The 27820-nt window shown below is 29.6% G+C and overlaps 1 protein-coding gene across 18 annotated transcripts in view; it reads left to right on the top strand.

Moving 5' to 3' along the window:
* LOC107447618 (uncharacterized) overlaps positions 1-27820 on the top strand; it is a 156763-nt gene that overhangs the window by 115086 nt on the left and 13857 nt on the right. For 10 of the 18 annotated variants that reach the window (XM_043039530.3, XM_071186532.2, XM_087151780.1 and 7 more), the window contains 10 exons: positions 224-459; positions 2136-2364; positions 2671-2721; positions 4679-4869; positions 6652-6733; positions 7892-7951; positions 10528-10630; positions 10732-10855; positions 16740-16801; positions 21676-21839. In XM_043039530.3, the coding sequence (XP_042895464.1) occupies positions 224-459; positions 2136-2364; positions 2671-2721; positions 4679-4869; positions 6652-6733; positions 7892-7951; positions 10528-10630; positions 10732-10855; positions 16740-16801; positions 21676-21839 (1302 nt within the window). Of the gene's footprint in view, positions 1-223; positions 460-2135; positions 2365-2670; positions 2722-4678; positions 4870-6651; positions 6734-7891; positions 7952-10527; positions 10631-10731; positions 10856-15287; positions 15324-16739; positions 16802-21675; positions 21840-27820 lie in introns of all 18 variants that reach the window. The other 8 variants (XM_043039528.3, XM_043039529.3, XM_087151779.1 and 5 more) reach the window with 1 other exon arrangement.

Below are 27820 nucleotides of genomic sequence, written 5' to 3' on the forward strand. Positions count from 1 at the left end.
AAAATTTCAAAAAATTGGCTATACAGCACCAAACGTGAACAATATTACTCCATGCCTTTTAAATGGTGTTGTGAACTTAGACTAACGGAAATAAAAGACAAAAATGCTCAGTGGATCACTTCGGTGTTATTTATATTAAACTCATAAGATGTAACCTATATATTTTATAGCATCTAAGTTGCCATTCATCAATAATATATTCAATTTACATTTCTTTTTACAGTATGGTCACCTACAACAAAACGTGCCAATCTTCGTTTAAACTGCAATCTCCGAACTTCAAACAAAAGTCCAGAACCTCTACAGTCAAACGAAGATAAAAACAATACTCCCACCAAACAAGAGAAGGAAGAAGAATCCAGTCCAGTTTGGCAACCGTTTGGTGCGCCGTGTGAGGTTCAGTTTAGACCAGTGAAGCTCGAAATCAAATCTCCAAAAATGACAACAACTGCACAACAGGTACATGCATCCATAAACTACAAATACATAACTTTTTCTTTAGTAAAACGCGTTGCAAATGTTTATGCCAAATTGTTTCTAATGATTGCTTATATTAGAGGAAAAGCTAAAGTATCTTAAGGTCAAAAATTCAAAGTACAATGAGTTTTAAACTATGTAATTGAATTAAAAAACATATTCATTAATTTAGCATGGAAGCAACGATTAAGTTTACGTACCAGGTGTTCTATTATCATCTCCCTTAATATGTAGTTTTGAGAAGATTATTTAAACGTAAAGAAACAGAAAGTCATTGTCTGTTTAATTCTTCTCTACAGTCTAAGAAAAATAAATTCAGCGTCCAGCCATAGCTTTGAGCTTCCTTTAGATACAAAATAAAAAAAATTGTTTTGGGAACTACTTTCGGATCGATCTTTTATTTAAAAGGAACTTAAAAAGACTTAAGACTTCGATTAATGGTCCGTCTGATTTATACTAAAACAATTAGTTCAATATTTCAAAATTGTAGGTGCAATAATGAAAAAGGGTTACGCAATCTTAAAGTGACCAAAAACATGTGTAGATATTATAAAATAACGGAATAAAACTGTAAACAAGCATTTTAGTGTAGAGGGGGGACTTTTATTGAGAATATTGTTCTAAATGTCAAAACAAAAATCGTGTTTCTTTGTATGAGGAGATAAATAAAGTGCATCAATAATCTATGAAGTAAATAAAAGATGATTGCGAAATCATATTTCCTTAGTAAAATAAAGACTTGATTATAATGTATTTCATTGTGTTGCAATATATATAATAATAATTTTAATTAATATTAACTCATAATCAAAATAACTTTTAATCATCATTTTAAATGGAATCATTTTTATTATTCTAAAGCAATAAAGATATCATTTTAACGCCCAAAATAATTTTTTCACTTTTATAGAACTATGTATTAAAGTAAGTACCTTTGCACCATTGACAAGTGATTCACATGTTATTAATTTTCGCATTCGAATGAACTTTTTATTTTGAATGAAGAATACTATTTCTTTATTTCTTTTCCCATTCAAAATTGTGATGCAGATTTGAAGGGTTCAGTTAACATACTCCAATTAATAAAAGTGACGTTATTAAACAAGCAAATAATTTATTAATAAAATGTAGCCTCATTTTTACAGATGAGAAAATTGCACTAACAATATAGTCGATTTGTTGATATTAAAAATTTGATCTATGGAAAAAAAAATTGGGAAAAAGAACCAAAATTTTTTTTGAATAAATATATTTTTATTTATTACAAAACGCAAGTGATTTACCACTATTTTTTTCTTCATCCTTATACCTCATAATATTTTTGAGAAACATAGTTAATTTGAATTCTTTATACTTTCATTAAACAATACATTTCTGTGTCCCATAGACCCAAAACCACTGCAAATATTGCCATATTCTGGTTGTTTTGGTCATACCTTATTCTACTAAAAGGCAACTTTCTCCCAATATTTGACCTTGTCTTCTGGATTGAGTTCAAAATTACAAGGCTACGTAGTTGAACATTAGTAGTCGTAAACCCAAAAATTGGGTCGGCTTTTCAACATCAGTTACAAAATAAAATAAAATGCCTTATTCTAAGAGTATAAAATACAAGTACCATTTTTCCATTTTGTGAATCGTTTTCTTTTTGTTTTTAGAATGATATACCAAAGAAAAAAGAACCAGAGAAATCAGAATCTAAACTCGAATCTCCTAAACCTGCAGAAAACCTCAAGAAATCAGATTCCTCTACGAGTAATGGACCAACAGAAGACTACAAACCTCCAGATATATCATCTGCACCAACTACTTTCACAAAAAGTGGATGGAGTAGTCATTTACCTCCTTCCCAAAGTCCGACAATTACACTTTTACAAAAAGCTAGAGGCAAATATATTTTATTTACCAATAAAAAATAAAAATAAAAACTTAGTGGAAGAATAACTGTCATCCAATTGAATTTTAAACCCAAACGTAAAATGCGTGAAAACATGAAAACACCACGTATAAAGATTTTCTTTCATTAAAAACCGACTTATTTAAAATTTTCCTGGAATAAAATAGTGTTTTACATTTACAGCCGATTGATACATAGAAATCTGAGTAAACATATTCTTCCACTTAGCTTTTCAACTAATAGCACCTTTTGATGTATAATGCTCTTTTAATTAATATTTGTTTTTATTCTGATAGAAGGACAAATACCAAAGGGCGCTATTTATATAGAAGACAAGCCTGACACAAGTAAGTAAATTCAGTCATCAAATAGTTAATTCATTAATTTCATTCAAAACTGTTTTTGAGAAATAATGTGTTCTGAAACGAGTGTTGTGGCAGAATGCTCTCTAAACACCGCCCTTGTCATGCATTATTAAAGCCTTATCAAACATTTTTTTAAATTAGCTACATGGTGAAATTCTTAAGACAGTGAATGACTGGTAGCAGATTATTACAGCATCTGTAGATTATTTTCCCCCTCATTTTTTAAAGGCTAAAAAATGCTGATAGAGAAACAGAAATATTATTCTTTTTTTTTTATTTTTTAAACCTACTCAATTACTATTTGTTTACTAGAGAATATTGATAATTTTTTAAAAATTCCAATTAATTTTCTTTATGTAAATGAAATTTTTTTTGAAGAATTAAAATTTAAAAGACAAGAAAAAAATAATAAATTAATTTTTCAATTTCCAAAAAACGCGGTAAAAAATTGCTGCACAGTAGAAAATTCCGGATCAAATTACGTTATAAAGCTCCGGTACTTTAGGTGCATCATCCTTAAAATTCTTTTAATCGTAAAATCTATTTTAGAACTGCCAAATACTATACCGTAATTTTTACTGCCATACTTTCTTAATTCGAGCGATCCAGTGATTTTATGGTGATAGTTACTGAAATTGCAGTATATCAGATTTTTTGTTCCGTAACATGTTCCCGTAAAAATGGGTTTTACGGTAAAAAGAACCGGAATCCTCAGTGCCGATACTTTGTACTGTAATTTTTTGCTGTGTAGTTTATTGACTGTATAGAGATTTCCTTAATTCTTTAACTTTCCCTTATTCATTAATTTAAAAGTGAATAAAACATTTTAAGTAAATTAACGCATTTATAACAACATTTGCTTTGTAATATTTTTTTATCTACTCTATGTGTGCAAAATTTAAAGTTTTCTTGTTAGATTAAGCCTAATTTTTACAATAATATTCTCTGTCTGACTGAATTAGGGTCATAGACAAATTTGAATTTATGAAAATTCTGGCGAAAATCAACACTGAAAATTCTACTATCAAGTCTTTAAGTAACTACCTATATGGTAGAAGTCATAAAATGATACTTAAGGGCATATTTTCTAATGTTAAAGTAGAGAAAAACTCAACATTCATATTCTTTCTAAAAAATGCATTGAAATGAGTTTTCAAAATTTGCTTGACTGATATGCATTTCTGTAGAATAAGTTGAACACTCCAGTATCTTCCAGTTGATATTCCATATTCAATTAAAAAATAATACATTTAAGAGAAAGTTAGTACGCAATGAGGAGGTATGATAAAGAGCTGTTTTTCGGAGCGTTTCTAACACTTCAACTTGAAATATTTCTTTTTGAATAAAATAAGACGAAAATTCATCATTTAGACAGACAATAGATTAAACTTTTTTCATATACTTTGACGCATTAAATGAACATTTTCTACGGAGAACTATTTGAAAGGGATTTCTTTATCTGTTAACTAATTCATTAATAATTTTGAATATTTTTTGTTCCATTTTATTTTTATTAATGTTAAACCTAGTTACCAAATCTTACGGCTGTAATAATTTGAAAACTTTTTCTCAATTCAAATTACTTAAGCTCAAGTTCAAATAACGAGAATCGCCATTTTACCATTCTTCACTATTTTAAACAAAAAAAATTGAACTATTCCTCTTTCTGCTTCAAATGCTTAGCTAATTGTTTTTGACATTTTTCATCTGAATTACCTTTGTTGTTAAATAACACCTACAACTATTTATTTAATAATATAAGAATTTTTTCTCTTTAAATAATCATTTGCATTTATTATATATATTTTTTTTATTAAACTCCACAAGAACTCTTTAAAGTTCTAACTAAACTTCCTATTAAATCAGAGTGTTAGATTTTATACCGTAAAACATTAAAAAAGCTGATTGATGAAATTTGATCAATATTTTTTGTTTTCAGCACCGATACCAAAGAATGCAGTTTTAATTGACCAAAAAGTGATCGTCGAAGGTGACAAAGTACACACGGACAGCTATTATGCTGTGCCAACAGTTACGACAGAAACCACAACGCATTCTGTTAAGGGTCAACCTCCCAAATATGATGGCATTGGTCCAACAGAATATGGAATTCCAGTAGGTCTTCGAACGGTAAGGCATGTCAACAAATATTAAATACATTTTAATACACTTAGGCTTAGCTACACTGTAAAAAAATTCAGATCAAATTACGGTAAAAAGTACCCGCACAGTCAGTGCCGGAACTTTTTACCGTGAACCCGTAATTACCGTGATTCCGTTACCGTGCATCACCCGTAAAATCCATTTTATTGTAAACTTCAGTTTTACCGTAAAATATTATACCGTAATTTTCATAGTAATATTTATTTAAAATAGAGGGATTCAGTTATTTTACGGTAAGTATTACTTTAACAATTATAATATTTTACGGTGAAAATAAATTTCACGGTTAAAAGAATTTTACGGATGATGCACCCAAAGAGCTGATACTTTATACCGTAATTTGATCCGGAATTGTTTATAGTATACGAATGAGTAGAATTATTTGCAATTTTCCCCGTTATATTTTAAATTTTCGTTTATGAAGACCTCCTTTATTCAAAAACAGTGCAGGTTTACCTTAATTACTATCTTTAATATATGATTTCAGAACTGTCAAAAAAGTAGTAAAATTTCATGTGCATTAGGGGACTTAAATTACTGCTCATCCGAGGAGAAAATAAAAAATTTAATGAAACACTAATCAGGAAGACTTGTTCAAAAACATCAAAACTTGTTTAGTGGTTGAACGAAACTTAATGGTGTGTCTAATAATCACTATGGCAATTAAACTGGTTTAATAGGCCGGGATAGCCTGGTTCGAACCCAGCCGGCCGAAGAAAGCCGTGTTGTAAAGTAACTGATGCACTTTAAATCTGTCGAGTCGCAAAAGTCCTCCATGTTCCCATAACAAATCAACACCTCTGGGGGTACTGGATTGGAAATCGATCGTTCTCTGATTCAGGTCAAAATTACGATCTGTGGATGAATGAATGGATGTATAAATGGTTATGCCCTATAAACGGGTGTGACGTACGGTGTGGCAGAAGTCGAATTCTTGGCCATAGATGGCGCCACTGGAAAACAAGAACAATCGTACCCCCTCTGCCTAAACCGACATACGTCAACAGCAACAACAACTGGTTTAATTTTTTTAACGTCACCTTTCTCTTTAATGATATCTTAAGCTTTTTTGAATTTTTCATTTTTTTCCACTTTGATATTATTTTGCAACCTTAAACGTGAACTTTTCTATACTTCGCTTTTGATAAGGATTCTAAAAATATGCATTAAAGGATTTGAATACGGAACAATCTGTATAACATCAAATAGAGATGAAAATAGTTTTTGTAGATGTATAATTTTTTGATACACATTGTAAAAAATTGCAGTATAAAAAACCAGCACTTTAGGTGCATCATCTGTAAAATCTATTTTATCGCAAGCTCTATTTTTACCGGAAAATATTATAGCGTAATTTTTGTAGTAATATTTAATTAGACTTATTCAGCAATTTTACAGTAATTATTACTGTAAAAATTACGGTATATCAGATTTTTTGTTCCTTAATATGCTCTGGTGAAATTGGATTTGACGGTGAAAAGTACTTATACATTTTATAAGTACTTTTATCGTAGTACTTATACCGTAAAAGTACAATGTTTTTTTTTACCATAATTTGATCCGAATTTTTTTTTTTTGAAATGCATGAAGAAAATACAGCATGAGATTGTAACATTTCTATTTTATATTATTTTGATGAAATTTTTTTTGTTAGTTATCTATAGAGAAGATTTTAAAATGCCTATTCAAATAAACAAAAACAAATATTTAAGCCGGATTTTATAAAAATATATTTTCTTTTCTTTACAGGGTGTAAAAGAAGAATACGCCAGTGACTGGTATAAAAGCATGTATAAGTCGTTGCATAGAGTTAAATTTCCTAACGAAGGTGGTAAGTTACATTTTCCAACGTTATAACTTTTTTGTAAGGCAGCGTGTTCTTCTATAATGTCCACTCTTAATACGCATATTTAAGAGCTTTCTCGAAAATGAAGTTAAAAAAAAAATGCTTATGGAGAATCGCAAATCTATATTTAAGGAAGAATCTTTTTAAAAAAGCTGTTGTCCTATGTGACTTAAGAGCTGCTTTGCTTGCATTGCCACCTCCAATTTGAATACCCAGCATCCCTTACGAAAACCATTGTTATCCAGTGGGTTTCTGCCCATTGCGGGGTTACGGGTAATGAAAGTGCAGACTACTTAGCAAAAAAAGGAGCCTTAATTATTCAGACTTCTGCGCACATTATGCCCTTCTGTTCCATCAAACAGCTTATTAAGAGGACCTTTAAGACCTGTGCTCATTAAGAACTTATCGACCGTATTTCTACTAAGTCTTGGAGGGCTACCTAAATTTGCGAAATTGCCCAAGACGAAGAGCGGTGGCTGAATTCCGTTTGGCTACCGGTCATGACTGTCTGCGGAAACATCTGTCTAGATTTGGTATCGTTCCTTCCCCGGTATGCACTCTTTGCAGTTCTGGTGAGGACATGGACTCCACGCACCTTCTCCGCTGCTCTGCACTTTGCAAGAATTCTATCACTGCTCTCTATTGGGAAGCTAGGGGCATGTTGTGATTAATAGACTTTGTTGCAGCATCTTTTGTTTCTGTTCTTATTTTTATTCGATGTTTATGTATGCTGTTACTGTCTATAATCTGCCATTGGAAATAAAATACAAAAAAATATTTAAGTGAGAGAAAAAACAAAAACGAATCAAATTCTAACGAATCACTACAGAGAAACAATGTATGAATAATACCAAAATCAGTTTGGTTTCCTGGTGAAACTTTGTTCTTCTAATAATCTAACCTTCAACTCCTTTTGTTTGAACCGATAATCAAACATGCTTTGATGTCTTCAGTCCTGATCTTTCCTGAGTGGTGATTTGTTAGATTTAGAGAATCATTTTTTCCTGCTAAAATATCAATATGCGATTATTAAGTGTGTGTATTTTTTTTAACCTTATTTTTTGATAAAGAGTCTAAAATACATTAAAAACGGATGTAAAAATATAATCAGATATACTGAATATATATATATATTTTACTTAGGTCATACACAAATGGTTCATCTTGGTGGATACATGTCTGAACCCGAGTTTGATCGAAATGGTATGAAAATAATTTTATATGTTAATGATTATGAAAATAAATAATTGCTTAATTCCTTTTAGTAATGAACCAATATTTTCTTATTAATGTAATGCGTGTTACGTTCGAAATATTTCGATCCTAAACACCAAAACTTATAATCATGATCTTATAGATAAAGGCGTAATAGTTATTTATGATCGAATTATTTAATTTTTATACCAAACTGATCCATTGATGTCGTTCAGAATTTGTGTTAAAAAAAGATTTCTATCTTACATTAAAAGAAAAAATATATAACAAAGATTGAGTACCAATTATAATTTTGCTCTTTATAGTAATGAGCTTTCAAGTTCAAGGATCATGAGGATTTGAAGTTTTTTCTTCTATTTTCTTTAATCATTTCAGCCAAAAACTGGTCCCGCAGTGGACTGATCGTTAAGACACGGTTCCCAGTTGATCAGCGAAGTCAAGCATCACTGGTTGCGGTCAGTGTGCCGGTGGATCAATCTGCGTACGGTTCGAGGGTGAGCGTTATCGGTCCTCGTTAAACTGTTCTACCGTAAAGTGCTCGATTTCTCGTGCAGGTCGTCGCGCTACCGAAGCAAAGGTGCCAATCTCTCTGCAGAAGATCAAAATTGTGAGGCCGTCGCCAATAGCCCATTGTGCAGCTCTACTGCGACGTAAATGAACTACAACAACCAAACAAAAACTGAAGTATTATTCTAGTTTTCCCAATATATTCCTGTTTCTACTAAGTTTCCAATCTAATTATTCTAGTTTTATTTTTCGTGTCTAACAAATCATTTATTATAATGTTCTAGAGTAAATCATTTGGGAGAACAAAACAGTCGATAAACTGGCAAACGAAGCGAGAACCCAAAATGACAAATCACATCATCACCTTGCATAACGCGAAAATCATCATCAGATAACATTCCGTAAATGAAGCAATATTTCAGAAGATGACAACTACATCAATGCATAAACATCTTTCTTTTTTTTTACTTGATCATTGCTCATATTTCAAAATTTTGTTTAAATTTATTTTAAAATTTAAATATTTAGCAATATTGCTGGCATTAGAAAGAAAATGGGATCTTACTTTATTTTATAACTATCATTGAACAGGTGACCCAATTTTTGGGTTTAGGACTACTAATGTTCAACTCCGTTGCCTTAATTTTGAACTCAATCCAGAAGACAAGGGAAATCCTGGATCAAGTATTGAGAGAAATTTGCTTTCGTGGAGGACTTTTTTTGATGGAACTGACCTGCATTTGCGTTACATGGAGAGGAGGACCACGAGAATCTCCTACGGTTAGCTTGACGGCTAAGGGACTCTGACCAATGATCCGTCTACCATTGAGGATATTTCACGTCAGCACTGTGGTCGGTGTAAGCCGGATGCGGAATTCGTATCGACTGGGATTCGAACCCAGTTCGCCGCATTGGAAGGCGAACGCTCTATCCCCTGAGCCATCGTGGCTCAAAATGAAGGGATTACAGGGGTCTGACCAGACATTTTGTGAAAGGTCCTGTTTTTGTAAAATTGTGAAAAAATGACTCGTAATTTGTGAATATAAAATAAACGTTGAGTCGCATTCTTTCAACCAGGGTCCTGCTTTTGTGAATTTATGCAAATAGAGTCCTGTTATTGCAAAAAACTTTTTCAAGGAGTTTTTAAATTGTAAAGACATACAAGATTATGCTCAACACTGTAAAATTATAATTTAAAAAAATTGAATTTTAAAGAATAAACAGCAATTGCTGCTGCTAAATTAGAGATAAAACATACAAATATTTGCTATTTAGCCTATACCGCTGAACGCAGAATATTCATTTCGAACGAATAAAGGAAGAAGCGTTTGCCGAAGTCAAAACTTAGTTCGTTTACTTAAGTCTTTCTCCCCCCCCCCTTCCTGAGAAGGGTTTATTCGATTAACAAAACAATAATGAAGATAAAAAAAAAATTGTGAAGGGTCCGATTAAAAGATTAATTATTTTGTGAAGGGTCCGTTTTTAAGTAAAAATATTTTGTGAAAGGTCCATTTTTATGAAAAGATATTTTGCGAAGGGTCCGTTAACGGACTTAAATTTCTTCTAAACAGACCCCTGGTTTAGTTAATTAATAAATTTTTTTATTTATATTCATTTTTTTTATAAACATGCAAGGAAAGAATACAAAAAAAAGCCGTAATATTCAAACTTTTTTCAAAAATGGTTCGCGCTGAACAAAGTAGAGTGATTTTTCATAAGGTTAAGGTCCTCCCCCAACTCTAACATAACGCTTTTTGAGCTTCTGGTGACGGTTAACGGATGACAAACACTATGAAAAAGCTCTCTAATATCTGCACTACAAGGCTCCGGATAGTACACTAAATATGTATTTTTTGATTGATCGCAATTATACGATTCGGGAAATGTAAAACTCATAGCAACCTCGAAACAAAAACTATTACGTTTTTTGGAAAAAATTTAAGGTAGTCCAACTCATTTATTCAGCTTTATGGAAGAATTTGGATGACGTGAAAAAAACATGCTATTTCAATTGTTCACATTAAATAATAATAAAATAAATATTTTTTTTCTTTCAGAAAAGTTGAAAGCGAAATATGCTACTTCAGATTATAGACGTAAGCCCGAAAAATCTATGCCTGTCACAAATATGCGCCAGACATCCCCAGAAAAACTTAGCCCGTAAGCACTTCTTCATTCATCTTATTTTAATAAAAGAGTTCCCATTGTTTTACGAGTTCTTTCGGCATTCTTTCATTAAATTAGTTATTTTTCATGCGTAGGTTACCTGTTGATACGACAATAATACGACACGAGCCTCGACGTGAAGTTTACAAAGTGGAACCACGGAGCATCGCAGAATACGAACCGGGAAAGTCCTCGTTAGCTGAGAAGGAGTTTCAAAAAGTAAGTTTTTTTTTTTATTGGGTATTTTATTCTTTTTATTTTAAAAATACAACGTTTGTAGAAGAAGAATAATATGCAAATATTTTTTTTCGCATTCTCAGTTACGAAAATATAATTTTGTTTGTTTTGAATCGGTACTTGCAACTCTAGAAGAAGTGAAGTGATTATGCCGAACCATGTGATTTCAATCAGATTTAAATTGGGTAAGGCTCCTATACTATAAGGCTCCTATGTCTAATTCAGGGGCTCTAAAATTGGGTGCCTATGAATGACGTCACGCTTGCGTGTCGAACCTGATTGATTTCTAATCTACCAATATCACAATTTTTCTACGATGACGTCATTTGCATAGATTCAATTGCTATGAGGATTTATCACAAATTGCTAATGTTTTATAGTGCTTGATTGAATTGAGAAAACATCAGGTATTTGGTAGCAGCAAAAAAAATAATAAATAAACCTAAATATTTTTTACAAATTAGGAAATTTAGTCTCTTGTTCGCTCTGCTCACATACCACTTCGTTGCTCTTCAGTAATTATTTCTTTTCCTTGAAATTCGATGAAAAAAATGATTTTTTTTTATAAAATACGTAATATATGTTAGAAATTTTTTTCTTAATATATTAAACGTACCGAAATGAAGGAATACCTGGATTTGAAAACTAATCAACTGTACTTGAAAAACAAATTTAAACTTAGGATTGCAGAATTGGCGATGATATAAGAAAATATAAATGAGAATTTATTTTACTTCTTAACAATATAAAATGATAACCTTATGTCATATAACAGTTTGCATTGGAGACAGTTTCTATCTCTCATCATTCTTTATATTTTTAAAAATTTCGATGCAAATATCAAGATTTATATCTGGCTACATGTAATTCCTCACACTTATTTTTTATTTAGTCATTTTTGTTCCTTTTTGACATGAAGTGCGAATTTATGAAGTAAAAATCGCAAGAGAGAAATTTTTCAACAACTTTTGTTTCAATAATTAATATTTAAAGAAAAAAGTGCAATATTTTTTGAACAAATGAGAATTTCGAAAAAAAAAAACTAACGTTAATTTTATAATTAAAAATTTTCCTATCAGCAAGTAAAATTTCAAACCCGTAGTTGCATTTCAGCGGGAGTTACATCGGCCAACGTGGTTTTTTGACTACAAGTTTACTAGTTAATTATTCCTAATCTAATAATCGAGTTGTAAAATTTTTTATTCCTACCTACTCCTTGTACCTTCAACGTAATCATAATTTTAAATTTCTAAGTCATATAGCTTTTGCGCGTTTAAGTAAAAATTCGCGGAAATTTTTTTTAAAAAATTTGCGAAAAAATTTAAATAACTTTCGAACAAAGTAGAGTTTTGAAAGAAACATAAAAAAATTTGGCTTTATCAGCATGCCAAATTTTCAATTCTGTAGATGCATTCCTGCGACATGTAGAGCACCCGAATGGAATTTTTTTCTACTGATTTAACAATTCGTAATTCTCGAACGAATTATCGTATGTTAAATTTTTTATTTCAACGTAATCGTTTCAACGTTTTATTTCAACGTACATTTTCTACATGCATTAATAATTTCAAATTTTTAAGATTTGTGGTTTTTGTGTAGAAAACCAAAATGTAATATTAAGGTTAACACCCGAAACAGAAACAGCGGCGGTCTAACGGTTTTTAATAAAGAGAGAAAACATACGGACTATTTACATGGTTTTGTAATACTACTTTCTTTATAAATTTTGTAAAAAATGTAATTGAAATGAGATTTCTTGAAGTTTATTTAAAATATTTCCTTGTCTACTACTTAGAATTAAGTCAATCTCGTGCTTTTTTTAAAAGGAAAATCTTATTTATGCAAAAAATAAGAGCAATAAAATTAAAAATTCACTCTTTGAAACCATTCTTAAATATTGAGTTTTTTATTTAAAAATTTTCTACTTGGTTTATTTAAATTTCAAAATTACTTGGTTTAGTCTAAAAAAGTACGAAGTTCCTTGAAAGATACTAATGTAATGATATTCTGATTAAAATGTCACATAGAGCACGAACTACTACTGTTTTCGACATATACCGCTAACTTTAGATGCAACAAGTGGCCCAAGTTCGAATCCCGGCTATGGTTAGGTATGTTACTTTTATCCAAAGCTGACCTATTTTATTAAGTAATGCTTTATCAAAGATTGACGGATCATGTACCACAGTCGCGCTGAATGTTATCGATTTTCGTAATTTTCCTTTCCAGATCGGGAAACTGCTAACCTACTTTTTGAGTGCGAGTTCTTTTGTCGTCTGAGTCAAAGAAACTATAAAATACGAAGAAAATCGTTTATTAGATAAGTAAGAGTTATTCACTTTAAAAGTTCTTCTCAAAGGCAAATTAGTATGATAGTTCACCTATGAGGACCCTTACATTTTGAGTTAGATTAAAAAAATACATATACGGAAGCATTCATTTATGAGGCAAGTATTTGTGTAATTATATTCGATCCTTACTCTTGAAAGGGGAATTCAATATTTAAGTTATGGACCTGAATTGGAGTCGCAGTGTCTTCCAAAATGGATAATTAAAATATTTCGGAACAATTTCGTTTTGCCTTTTGAGTTAGATTAAAATAATACAGATACGGAAGTATTCATTTATGAGGCAAGTATTTGTGTAATTATATTCGATCCTTGCTCTTGAAAGGGGAGTTCAATACTTAAGTTATGGACCTGAATTGGAGTCGCAGTGTCTTCCAAAATGGATAATTAAAATATTTCGGAACAATTTCGTTTTGCCCTTTGAGTTAGATTAAAATAATACAGATACGGAAGCATTCATTTACGAGGCAATTATTTGTGAAATTATATTCGATCCTTGCTCTTGAAAGGGGAGTTCAATACTTAAGTTATGGACCTGAATTGGAGTCGCAGTGTCTTCCAAAATTGATAAGTAAAATGTCTCGAAATCAATTCCTTTTTAATTTTAAATCTAGGAAAAAATTTTTGGCAAACAATAAAATAATTTAATGTTTGCTCACTTTATCGATCATATATTCAGTTTATCATACTTAGTATTATGATCAAGTCCTCATTATTCTAGCATATCTATTTTATGCAAATTTTTAATCATTGGCTGAACTCCTGGTCTTATGCGTTTCTAAAATCTAAACTTTTGTTGCATTTTATATAATAATATGCATTTTTAATTTTTAAAAATAGTTTCGTTAAACTTACTAATTTTGGGTCGTGGATAGAAAAAAATAAAAAGGTTTGGGAATCGCTGCCCTTGAGTGCATGAAAAAAAAATTTGTTTTGCCACTCAATCAAATGAAATCTATCGTTAAGATAGAGAAAAAAGCTGCACCCATTTTTATTATAGTCTAGATCTGATTCCAGTGTAAGTGATATTGGAATAAAAGAATTTTCATCAATAAAGAAGTGTACTCAAATTTGAATTTATGTCCTTACTCAGTAGGCTTATAAGTCTTTTACAATGAGTATGAGATGGTAAGAATGAATATATTTATTCTAGCTTGCAATCATTCTAAAAAACTCATATTGATGTTTTTTTTTTCATTTTTTAAGCTTTCTGCAATTTTTTAAACGCAGTTGCAATATGTAATGTAATTTAATTCTCTCTCACCTTACGTTTATTTTATATGATTGTTTCGGTGAAAAAATGCTGTCATTTAATTTTGAAATTTCTTTTAACTATGCAATTTTTCATTGCATTTTTTTTTTTGTTTTGTTTTTCTTCGGTAACTGCAAAAACTGAAAATTGTATTTTTCTTTTCTTAAATCTTTGTACATTATGATTATAAAATTCATAACATTTGTAAATTTCAAGTTCTACTTATCAGTAGTCTAAGAGATTCAGAAAAACAATAATTACATTTAATGAAAACTAAAGAGTTTTATTAATAACTTTTTCGATACAGCATTAGTTTTTCGGTAAAAAAAATTTTAAATCTAAAACCTTTAATGATACTGAAGAATCACCATTCTTTCGAAATCTTTCAAAAGCATATAAATTTAAACTTAAAATTACACTCACTAAACTAAAAACTACATTCTCTGAACTGAAAATTACACTCTCTAAACTGAAAATTACACTCCCTAAACTGAAAATTATACTCACTTAACATAAAATAAAACTCACTAAACTGAAAATTACACTCTGAAAATTATACTCACTTAACTAAAAATTGCATTCATTTAACCAAAAATTACACTCACTAATCTAAAAATTATACTCTCTTATTTAAAAACTACACTCGTAAACTAAAAATTAGACTTACTGAAATTTTTCAATAGATTTCTTTTGAATTTTTATAGTAACTAATCATGCTTAGTTTAATTGTGTTTTATTGCTTATTAACTTGCACATTAATAAGAGTATCAATTTTTAATTGCTTTTTAAAAGTTAATTTAGCTGTTTTTTACAGTTTTGGAGCGATTTTTGGGATTCAATGGATGATCTGGTATGATTAAAGGCTGTTTTAGGCATGCTATTTTTCAGCACATTTAGCCTGGCTTGTCTAACACTTTAATTTTGTTTAACTCATAAAATGACCTCAACCATTACTAATTTTCCAATAACCAACCGTATTTTTTCAAAAATTTTAAAAAGTGCACAAAACTATTTCTCTTTTTATTAAATGAGATTTATACCCGAAGATGTTTAATTAATTTATTTGTATGAAATGTTTCGATTCAAATATTCTCCGACGCTGTAGTTAACGTTGTTTTTAATATGTAAAACATTTGTATTTTTTCTCAAGAAAATTGATTTTTAGCACAAATTATCTCGCTTATGCTGTTCGGACATTTAATAATTCAGTTATAAATGAACGTATTCTAATTTGATTTCGAATTGTAACTTTTTACGGATTATACATTTACTGTCTATTTTATTTATGAGAAATTACATTGATTTTCTGAGTTTAAAAGGCAAATAATTTTAGTTTAAAAATAAGTCAAAGCTTTTTAATAATTTTTATTAAAATAACTTCCCACTTCATTTACTCTTATTTCAATTTTTATTAACTTTCAATAAATTAGAATTTAAAAAAACTGACTTTTTCAGATGATACACAGAGAAAAAAATTCCGGTAAAAAATTTCCGTACTGTAATGACATTTCTGGTGAAAACATAATTCTGATTAATAAAATCGAAATATACGCTATTTGAACCATTCATTTGGTAATTTTTCCGCTTGTTATGATTACGGTTTCCTGGAAATTGTGGTATTTGAAATTATAATTCTTATTACCACACATTTAGTAAAAAATACAAGTCTGAAAATTAAATGTAACTGAATAAATGGTTTTTGTGTTATGGTATGTGTTAAAATATCATGATAAAATTACCGAAATTTACCAAATGTTATCAGATATTATGAAACTATATTCCGTTTTTAATTTTATCAAAGTCATTACCAAAGCGCGTCGGTAAAAATTACCAAGCCTTTTGATGTTCCCATACAGCAAAACACACTGTCAATTTTATCATATTCTGGAAGCTCTAAATATAATTTTTTTTCTCAGTGTATACAGTCCATTACAGTCAGTTATGATCAAAAATAAAATGCTGCATCAATTTTTCTTTTTTAACCTATTTAAGTACTAGTCATAATTTAATTATATGTATTTATTTCTTCTACGGTACTACAGAAAAATGTATTTTTGTTTGCTTTGTTTCTTTTATACTGCGAGAGCATAGAAACTCCTTTTGAAGGGAATAAATATTCACTATTTAGTCAAATTGAAACAAATGTACGGAGGGTGAAGTGTGTAATGAGTATTTAAGATACCTTTTATTGCATAACGCACATCTTTTTCTGACTGATTAGGGTTTATATCAATTTTATTTCTCATTGTCTTCTTTACTATTGCAGCATGAATATTTAGGAAGTAGTCCGAAAACCCAGCAAGGACTCAGCCGTCGGTGGCCAAATGTGTAAGTTAGATGCTTCTTTAACTTCTTTATTCTATTATTTATCTTCATAATTACGTTATGTTTTATTATTTGATTTATTATTTCTTTTAACTTCTATGTCCTACTTTTCTTTCTTATCTAAGTTTTTCCTGTTGTGTTTAATTTTTTAACCATCGTGTGCATGTAATTTTCTTATAAACTTCTTTGATCTATTTTGTTTTCTTCTGAAATCTCTTTTTTCAATTCCTACTATTAGTTCACACTCTCCCTATTTATATTTATATACCTTGTTCAAATTTTCAATCGTTAATAAAATACTTTTTATTCATCCACTCAAGTTCAAATACAGTACAGAATCCGTTATCCGGAAATCAGAAAACCGGAAAACCGAAAAACCGGAACGAAATTCGATAAATTTTCCCGCCATTTTTAAAAAAAAATAATTTTTTTTTCCTCATAAGATTTCAAGATTTTTCTTTCTTTTTTGAAAGATGTTTACCTTACCATCATTTTGAAAACAATCATTGCAATTAGTGTATTACTTCATCGTTTTTTCTTCTTTTTAAGATTATTTCCAAATATATATTTTTTTTAGTTGAGTTTGACAATAAAAAAACGGCTTTTTGTAGCGATTCAGAAAACCGGAAAAATCAGTTATCCGGAATAGCGATGGTCCCGATTGTTCCGGATAATCGGCTCCCTACTACATTTTTTTAAACTTATAGTGGATGACACTTAATGTTAATGCAGTTTTTTTTAAATATAAATTCATTAATTAAATTTAATTAATTTGTTTTAGTTTTATATGGGAGAAATATATATTATATATTTATATAAAATAATACCAAACGTATTCAGCATTCATAAGCACTGATAAATGCACTTATAACTTTTTATAGAATTGTATTAGGAGATATTTTTTAAAATTAAGAATAAGCAAGTAATATAAAATAAAAAAAATTCTTTGTTGTCCTAAGTAGAAATTGACTTTAATTTTTTTTATATTACCTGTTTTCCTTTTAAATGTTTTATTATTTCTTTAAAATTCACGTGTTAAATTTGAGTTCATATTTAAGAAAACTGCATTTTTTTTAATAAAGGAAATTGGATTAACGTCTGACAAACATCTATTCATTATTATAAGAGGACATAGAACAATGCTACGTTATGAGCATATATATATAAATAAAGGAGGACATTTTGCGCATTTTATATAATTTTTTGCAATGAGGATTTCCTTCGAAATTTGTTTCCGATTACGAAGTGAGTGGTAATTTTTCCAAAGATATCCATATGTGTCAAGAAATAAGTAATCAAAAGTTTTACGAAGGATTTGCTTACTCCAAACAATGATTTCTTAAGTATATCGACGAATAAGTATAATAGATGAAAAGAAGGACAATTCGCGTTTTTTCTTCTTCTTTTTTGTAATAATAATTTTTTGCAATAAGGAACTCATTTGAAGCTTGATTAAGATTCAAAAATGAGCATTAATTCTTTCAAAAACAAACGTATATGTCAAAAAAATATGAACTCAATATTTTTAAGAAGAAATTTTTTGTCCAAACAATGCTACTTTAGGAACATGCATATAAAAATAAAGGAGGGCTCTTTGATAACAACACGTATAATTAAAATCATGCACATCGTTCTCATTTTATTTGAAAATTTGATTTTGTCAAAATAAAATAAATCATTTAAAAAGCAGGTACGTATTTTCTTCTTTTTTAATCATTTTTTAAGGAGGGCGGTCGGTTAGAGAATTCTAAAATTTTTGGGAGTCGGTGATTCAAAAAAAATTTTGGCTGCAGCAAAAAAAATAAATAAAAAAATTTAAAAATATATATAAAATAAAGAAATGTGCATTAAGAACCTGATAATTTAAAACGCTAATTTATTTCAGATCATAAGTTTTGATTTTTATGGAAAGTGCAAAAATATAAGTAAACGTCAAACAAACGTCTATTCACTAAAAAAAGGGTGTTAACATAAAGAGATAATGTTTTTTTTACCTTTCCCACTGGTTAACATTACAAGAATTAAACCTGTCTGAAAAACATTATTTTTGTATTTTCATTTCAAATTTTATAGGTTGCGTATTTAAAAGAGCTTAAAGCAAAGTAAAGAAATTTGTATTCAGAACTTGATAATTTCAACTGTTAAAAAATTTATTTAATTAATTTTTTATAATTTATAGATTTGTTGTTGTTCTTAACTATTATTAGCGTTTAAAATTAAAAATAAAAATATCGAGCAAAAAAACTCAAGTTACAGTGATTGATATAGGAATACTTAAATAACATTGACAGAAGAAGAAAAAAACATGCAGAATGTAAGAAATTGGCCCTTTTTTACCCGAATTATATTATTTCTCAGCTAAGGTAAAAGCATTGTGCGAATATTTCCAGATATATTTTGTATTCAGAACTTGATAATTTTAACTGTTAATAATTCATTTCATTAATTCATTGTAATTAATAAGTTTGTTATTGTTCTTAACTAATCTTAATGCTTAAATAAAATGAAAAATAAAAATATCGAGCAAAAAAACTTAAAACACAGTGGTTGGTATAGAAACACATAAAAAACATTGACAAGAAAACATGGAAAAGTAAGAAATTGGCCCTTTTTACCCAAATTGCATTACTTCTCAGCTAAGGAAAAAGTATTATGCGAAGTTTTCCAGATGTATATACAGTAACATTCGCCGAGTACTTCAAAAGAAATGAAGTTAGTATCGATTCCTGAGATGTTCTACTTTTGATGATTATTTCATAAAAGTATTTTCGCTATTGTTATATGATCATTCGCATTCCGATTTTAACTTATGGAAGTTGCAAAAGAATTTCTACAAGTTTATGAAAGTCAATATTTTTAGGACAATAATATTATTGCAAAATGATTGAATAGTGTTGATAAATTATCTGCAATAAAAAGTGATCAAGTTGCTACTTTAATTTTTTTGTAAATTAGACTTATGAGACAATTTGACTTAATTTAGCAGAATAACTTGTTTAAAAGTAAAGGTATGTATTTATAATCTATTTTGTAATAAGAAATAAGTAAATGTAATATATTTTACAAATTCAGTATATTAAGGGCATTTAATGATATTTTACGAGTATTATTTTCTTTAAAATCTTCTGTTGCATTTCAATTCAGAACAAAATTTTCTATCAACTATTAGGAGACTTTTAAAAAATTATTAAATTTGATAGCTTTTTGAAAACACACAGTTTCTTATTGTGAATTCTTTAAAAAATGTTAAAAGGAAAAGGTCTTTCTTATTTTTAATACTTTAAAAAATGTGAAAAGAAACTAATTAAAAAAAGGAAAAGGAAAATAAAAGCTTTATAAACGAAAGAAAATTTAGTCCATACGGTGACAAAATTCGGATAAAACTAAATTTTACGTTATTTAAACCATTCATTTGGTAATTTTTCCGTTCATGTAGTAACGGTTTACCGAAAATTCGGAATTTAAAATCATAGTTTTTAATACAACACATTTAGTTTAAATTACTTTAAATTATAGAAATTAGTATATTGTAAATTATTTTACACATTTCAAATTTCTTAATTTTTAAATTATTTTTAACTATATTAAGTTTACATCGAAAAATAAAAAATGTATAAAATTTCTTTAGCGAAAAATACTGTCCGCCATTTGTATTTATACAAATATTTAAATAGGCTTACCAATATTCATATTAGTTCTAAGTCTATCATTATGCTATTGATTTCATTATCTTTAATTCAAACTTTAATTTTGTGTGAACTCTAATATTTTGTGTATGAACTCAATTTATAAATTATTAATTTCTAATGCGAAAATCTCAAAAATTTGAAAATAAAATTTACTTTGATTTATTTTTTTTAATTATTTTTTTTAATATTTATCGTTAACTAAAATCTTAGAATCATTTACTGCATGTTAAAATAATAACATAGATATTGCATGAATTTAGTTAAATGCATCAAATAAAATATATCTAGAAAAATCGGTTAATGTCTTTCCGCGACACTAGAATGTTTTTCAGGCAGGATATATTTTAGTGATAATCTTATATATTTCCGTTAAAAAAAATATTTAGCTTGCAGTTGCATAGATCTATCAGTCCTCCAAGGATTTGTTAGAAGTTTGCAAATAAATCATCCACTTCTCATAAATAAAGAAGACTACAAAATAAGATTTATTCCTATCATCTAAAGATAAATATGATGGTTAGGACCTAATTAATCAAAGTTATAAAAGACATTTTGCTGATTAATGTTTTTATGAGCTTTTCAAGTATTTTTTGTCCCATTCTTTTTTTATTATTATTATCGCTACTTATACTTCTATAGTATATTATTGCTTCTCAAAATACGCTTTTAATTTGTTCATGTAATGCCTTTTAATCAAGTTGTTCTTATTATTGATTTCAAACTAAGAAAAAAATTTCGATAAAATTATCCAAATGTACGGTAATGGCATTTCGAGTAAAGAAAAAACAAACATAATTCTAGTTAATAAAGCTAAAATATAAGGTATTTAATTTATTCTTTTGGTAATTTTTCCTTTCGTATGTGATAGCTGTTTTAAAATTATAGTTCTTATTACCACACATTTAGTAAAAAATACGAAACTGAAAAATAAATTTAACTGAATAAATGGTTTTTAATGCTATGCTCTATTAAGGTATCATGATAAAATTACAAAATTTCATCACACATTGTAAAACTGTATGTTATTGCTAATTTTGCCTAAATCATCACAAAGTGCTTTAGTTAAAATTACCGAGTTTTTTGGTGTCCCCGTAGAGTCAGAAACATGATAAATATTACCATGTTCGGGTAGCTTTGACCATACCTTTTTCCTCAGAGATAATGAGTATGTTTTTATATCTTTTAAAGCCTCTTAAGTGATGGTTATGAATCAGATTCAACGCTAATACGAAAAACTGGAAGAAACATCGAAGTAGATCCGGAGCAACAGAAATCCTGGTACAAAGAAATACAAAAAGGAGGAGAAATACCCCTCACCGGTCTCCGGAAAACTGTGCCAGAAAAACCTACAGGTAAATAAGTCAAAATCTCTGATATAAATAAATGAAAATAGAACGACTTTATATTCACATTAGACTTAGTAGTTAGATATTTTACGTTAAATTAGAATTTTTTTAAAATTTTGATTTTTTTTTCTCGATAATTAAGCTTGCTGTTATGATGTAGTCTTATTTTTATCCGTAAATATATTGGTCGTAAATAGAAAATTAAAACTTATATTTGACTGAAATTATTTAATGCTAACATTTTCAAGTTTTCTTTTCCATTAAATAAGCACATTACGTCTTTAATAGATCAAGTATTACCTTATTTGATAAACAATTCTGCCAATATAAAATAAAAAAGTAACTATTTTAGCAAATGGGGGGGGGGGACCTATGCGTCCCACCGGATTCTTTAGACGGGACACTTTTTCCAGTGGTGTTTTTGTCTGCGGGACATGCATGTTCCCGTGGGGCCGAATCGAGGGTCTGGAGCATTAAGATTCATACTCGGATGAGCATCAACATTTAAATAAATGCTTTGAGGAATTTTCGAAAAATATTTATTAACTTTTCTTTTTTCTTACTTGCATCAGCATATTGTGAATGTTGAATAAAATATTTTTGTTGTAGATCATTATTTCTCACTTACACCAGCAAATGTCCATAGGAATCTTACAATGATGTAGGTCGTCATTTTTAGGTGTAGAAGTGAAATAATGACATTAATGAATAAATTCAATTTAATAATGACTGAATTTTTTCACCAAACAACTACGTGGATATCGACATGATTAAGTTAACATTTACCTAATTCCGAAATTTCATGGTAACATTTAAAATATTTTTATACCCGTTTATTACATTAAATGTAGTCAATCTTTTGAAGCTAAAAGGGGAAGTAGTCGATAAACTCCAACTCGGAGATTATCTCTAAGACTATCTATCCATGAATTGATTAATTGTTCAATTTTTATTCGATTTTCTTAAGAATTTAACATCGTATAGATAGTATCAATCAGATTTCTTATCTTATTTCAGCACATGCATCTAGGATCATTTAAAATCATCTTTCAATTTGTTTCCGCAGTATTTTAATAGCATATGACACTTTACGAAAAATCACTTGGTTCTAGCTGTTAGCTTTAGTTACATAAATACAAGTCCCATTCGTATTTATAAAAAGAAAAAGCTCTGCGGTATATAGTTTTTAGGACAACTTGAGTATATATAAAACCTTTAGTGTGCAATGTTTAGTTTTTTCCCTTAAGTCTGAGTTTTTGGAGCTGTATAGTGGTTCTTGCATTATTCATATTCGATCCAATCATATATTTTTTGAAAAAATGTCCAAACTCAGTAAAATGACTGTTGAATTATGTAACGAGTAAAAGATATTACATAAGAAAAAGTATTCCGATAGTATTATATTATGTATTTTTATATTTTTATGTTTACTATAAACTACGTGCAAGTTTTATGAAATAGAGTTACTGATATGCCATTTTTCCATGTCATTTTTTTTAAACTGTGCACAAAAGTTTTAAATAATACTACTTGCGACCAGTAAAATGCAATATGAGAGTTTATAAATATAAAGCATAGCTTTAAATATAAACATTATAATAAGTTCTATATAAAACATTATATGAAAGTTTATAAATATAGCATAATTAGTAATAGAAAAATTTCAACAGATAATACTTTATTAAAAGACAACATTTTGCTACACTTATTGAAACAATTTAACAAGCTTTTGTTCACTCAAAAATTAAATGCTTTTACTGTTAATGTTTATAATTATATTATCTTTTATATCTTTTGTAAATTAATATCATTTTAACTAAATTTGTGTTTCAGAAATCCGCAATCAAGATTTAAGGCACGCATTACTAAAGTCACAACCATTTAATCGCGCCGATTATAAGACTACATCGCATTCTACGCTTCAAATAAAGATAACGAACTCAATAGCAAAGCCATTTCCTCAAATCCGATCCATATATGCACCAACTACAATGTCTGTTAAGAATACAGCTCCTGTACCTCCTATAAGAGCCTCATCAAAAAAGTTTTCGTTTTTAAATTCTGAAGCTGCTCGTCTTAAGCAGATTGATAGTAGAAATTCTACATCTGCATTGAAGCAGATGCCGCATCACATTTCTACAGATTCTACCTTAAATGACTTTTCGTTTTTTAGCCAAACTAAAAGCGATCCTCAAGGTTTAAAACCTGAATATTGTAGTTCTGTAAGCCATGACACTGTGGGTGGAACTTTAAAATCATTTATGGAGCATGAAACTTCAAACGGGCATCAGAACGATAACGCATTACAGACGGAAAGCTTTGACTATAAAAGTGAAATAAAACAGTTAAATCAACACCAACAAAGACATATTGATAATTTTAATAATAATCATATTAATTCTGATAATAATAACCTCAGCAGAACAAGATTAAGCTTGAAGCAAGAAGAAATTTCGAAAAACCCGAAAATAATTAGCAATTGTTCTATAGATGAGAAAGACAATTTATGTTCAACATCAATATCGGTATTACCAGACACCTCTATCGATGTTTCTGAGTTAAAATGTGCTGATGAAAATCAAAATTTAAAAGTAAACAAAAATCGATTTAGAGAAAACTTTGATTCCGTCACTGTGCAAAGAAATTTGTCTCAGTCATTACCAATTGATCATCATTATAGTGATCCATGCAAAAAAGCAACTATATCCAAAATAAATAAGTCTTTCTCCACTCGGATGATAACTATATTGCCGCCTATATCATTCTCTTCAATTACTTCCACAAGAGGCTTAAAGTCCCACGTAGTTCATTCTGTTTCGCAAAACAATAAAAAGTTGCAGTGTGGTCACTTATCCAATGTGAATCCACTAAAAACCTTTTTAAAAATGAATGAAAATTTTCTGTTTAAAGCTAATGATTGCGCTCCTGATTATTTATCAACTGTTAAACTTTTATTAAAAAATCATCATAAACCTATGTCTCATTCTTTTAAGCGAGATCAAAAATTAATTTCGAACCCTACCTTAAGTAAAAACGAAGCTGACAACAAATTGCATTTGGACGTGTCTTACAATAAAATGAAACAACGCTTGACTCCATTTAAGCAATTCGTTAACTCATGTAAATCATCCACAGACAATATGCTCAGTACCAATCCTTCTTCTACAAAATCCAATTGCGTGTCTAATAATTCTATTAAATCTTTGAATAATTTCCGAAATAACAAATTATCTCGCAATAATAATTTAATGCTGAATGAAAAGAATGCATTAGTGTATCAAGAATATGCTACAGCTATGGTGCAATCTACTCCAAAATCTAGAAGCTTCACTCGTTTGAAGAACTATTATGCAACATTAGGAGAAGCACCAAACTCATGTAATGGACTGCACCATATGCAAGTTAAAACTGTGTCGATTTCAAGTAGAAGTATATCTTGCCCTCACTGGCATAAGGATCTTGATATCAATCTGAAATGCAAGCATTCCTCTGTTGGCAACTTAAAACAGTTATACCAACAAACTTTTGGCAGAAACCACCAAAGTCTCCAAACATTTCGTATGTCATTTCAGTATAAGAGAATGCTGTATTCTGCATCAGTTTCGAATTTAGTTAAGAAGTATAACAGCATGCTTTATCTTCAAAAACTAGAAATGATCACCCACCATTCTTGTAAACAAGCACAATACTCCCGATACCTAACTGCCGATTTCAAAAACTCTCCAAAACGTTTTAAGGACAGGGAAAGTAAAGGGGCGTTTTTGTCCAATGAATGGCATGCTCTATCGCGAGATAAGGACTCACCTACTAAATATTGTGATTCAGAAGCCGATTCCTCAGAGCTCAATTCTGCTAAATATCGCTCATCTCCAAGCCTCAACAGTTCCATCGATGATGCTGAAATTCCAAATCACGTCCAGCGAAGAGTTAAGTATTTTGAGAAAATATCTGAAAAGCCACATCTTAGAAGCAACAAATCCAATCTTTCCAGAAATTTGTCGTATTGTGATTTAAGAAATACCGAAGAAGATGAAACTAGAAGTTTTTCTAGATTATTCTCTCCCCATTACGTACCGGAAAGGGCTATGTCCTGCTTAGATTTGTCGCCAGAGTCAGTAGATGTTTCTAGCTCGGAGAATTCATTCCAGAGCTACAGGGATACTTCAAAATCCTTCTGCACCACCGAATGCCACGATATTCATACAACTCGCATTATTCGAACCGGTACAGTTGCTCAAATAAAACGAAAACTGGAAAAATCATTGACACTTAGAAATGGTACAACGCATTCACTTGGTGGTTCGTCGTTGACTAGGTGGTGCAGCGTGCCCGACGGCATCTCCTCAAACACCATGGTAAATCAAGTTGAAAAACGAAGATCTTATCCGTTTAAAAAGTCACCTGCTTTTGCTAAATACTCTTCGGGGTCAGTTCAAAATTTAATCAAAAGATTTGAACCAGAGCCGTTATTGCCTGCGGTAAATACTTTCCAACAGGAAATTAAATTGGAGTATTCTGCGTCAGACCTTGGCGACAGAACTTTTCATTTAGATGATCTCAATAACAATTTGAATGTTAAGCAAGAATTCGACCCTTTTACCTTCCACAGCAACATCTTCAGTGATCTTAGCCTTCCTTTAAATATCCGTAGTCCTAAGGATTATTTGAATACCTCCTTGAAACTTGAGTTTACGGATTCCCCAGAAAATAGATTCATGACCAATGTTAAATATGAAGACAGACATGAGTGGGAGAGTTGTAGTAATTCCTCGACTGAAAATTCAATGAATCGGGCACCTATTTCTAACGTTGATGATCTTTACCTTCGACCCTTCGTCACAACATCCTTTAATTCAGTGTCCTGGAATCATGATGAAAAACTTCCAATGTTCGAGGATATTTGCCCACGAAGATCAGAAATTATGAACATGTATAAGCCAATTTCTAATTTCATGCAAAAACTTAAAATAAATCCATATTTACGTGTTACTAACTCATCTCCCAGGCCTTACGTGAAGAAGTTTATTGAAGATAAAGATTGGAGTCTGCAACCAGGTTTAAAGATTTTTAAGCACATTAAAAGCACGGAACACACATGGAAATTGCACTCTGGGAAATTATCATAATCTTAAATCTTGGCACTCATTTTGTACTTTCTCATCACACTGTTTGCACTATCTATTGCATGTTTTTTGGAATCTTGGAAAAGGGAAACTGAAGACTTCTTCTCTATAAATTTCAGCACTTCGTTTTAAGCACTGTTTTGTATGTTTTGATTATAATTGGACTCTTCCATTTTTGTCTCATTTAATTTTATCGTACACGTAAATTTGACGAATAAAATAGTGTTTTGGCGAGAGTATTCGCGAATGATTTTTTCCACTGGAAAGAAAAATATATATTTAAATCGATCGTCAAAATTACGTCAAAGTGAATTTTTTTAAACAATTCATTATTTTTTATTCGATAACAGTAACTTTCGATAGATGTGCCGCATAACGAATTAGAAATCGAGTCCAAATAATATAAGCCTGAAGCAAACTACCGTAAAATAACTTTCTACGGTGAAAAAATTAATCATAAAAAATTGTTAAGATTTACATTTGGCGAAGACTTTCGAAAATTGTCGAATACTTTTGATATTTGGCTAATTTATTGGCTAATAATTTGAAATCCTTTGCGCGAGCTCTGAATTTATGTGAATGGGTGACCGAACATTTAAAAGATCTATTTTGTAACTAGTATTTTGCATCCCATCTGGAAAAAAGTTTTAATTTTAATTTATTTAAAATGAGTAATGATTTTTTTAAATATTTAAATTAAAAAAACTGATTTCAAAATTCAGTTTGGTATTTTTAAATCTTAAAATGTTTTATTTTATTTAAGTTTTATTTATATTATTGATAATGTTTTATTTACATAAATTATTTGAGGAAATGTATTAATTAAATTAAAATTTTTTACTGTCTAAAAAAATAAAAACATAA

The sequence above is a fragment of the Parasteatoda tepidariorum genome, chromosome 9 (assembly GCF_982258835.1).
Source record: "Parasteatoda tepidariorum strain Cologne lab strain chromosome 9, Ptep-v5.0, whole genome shotgun sequence".
NCBI classification, from domain to species: Eukaryota; Metazoa; Arthropoda; class Arachnida; order Araneae; family Theridiidae; genus Parasteatoda; species Parasteatoda tepidariorum.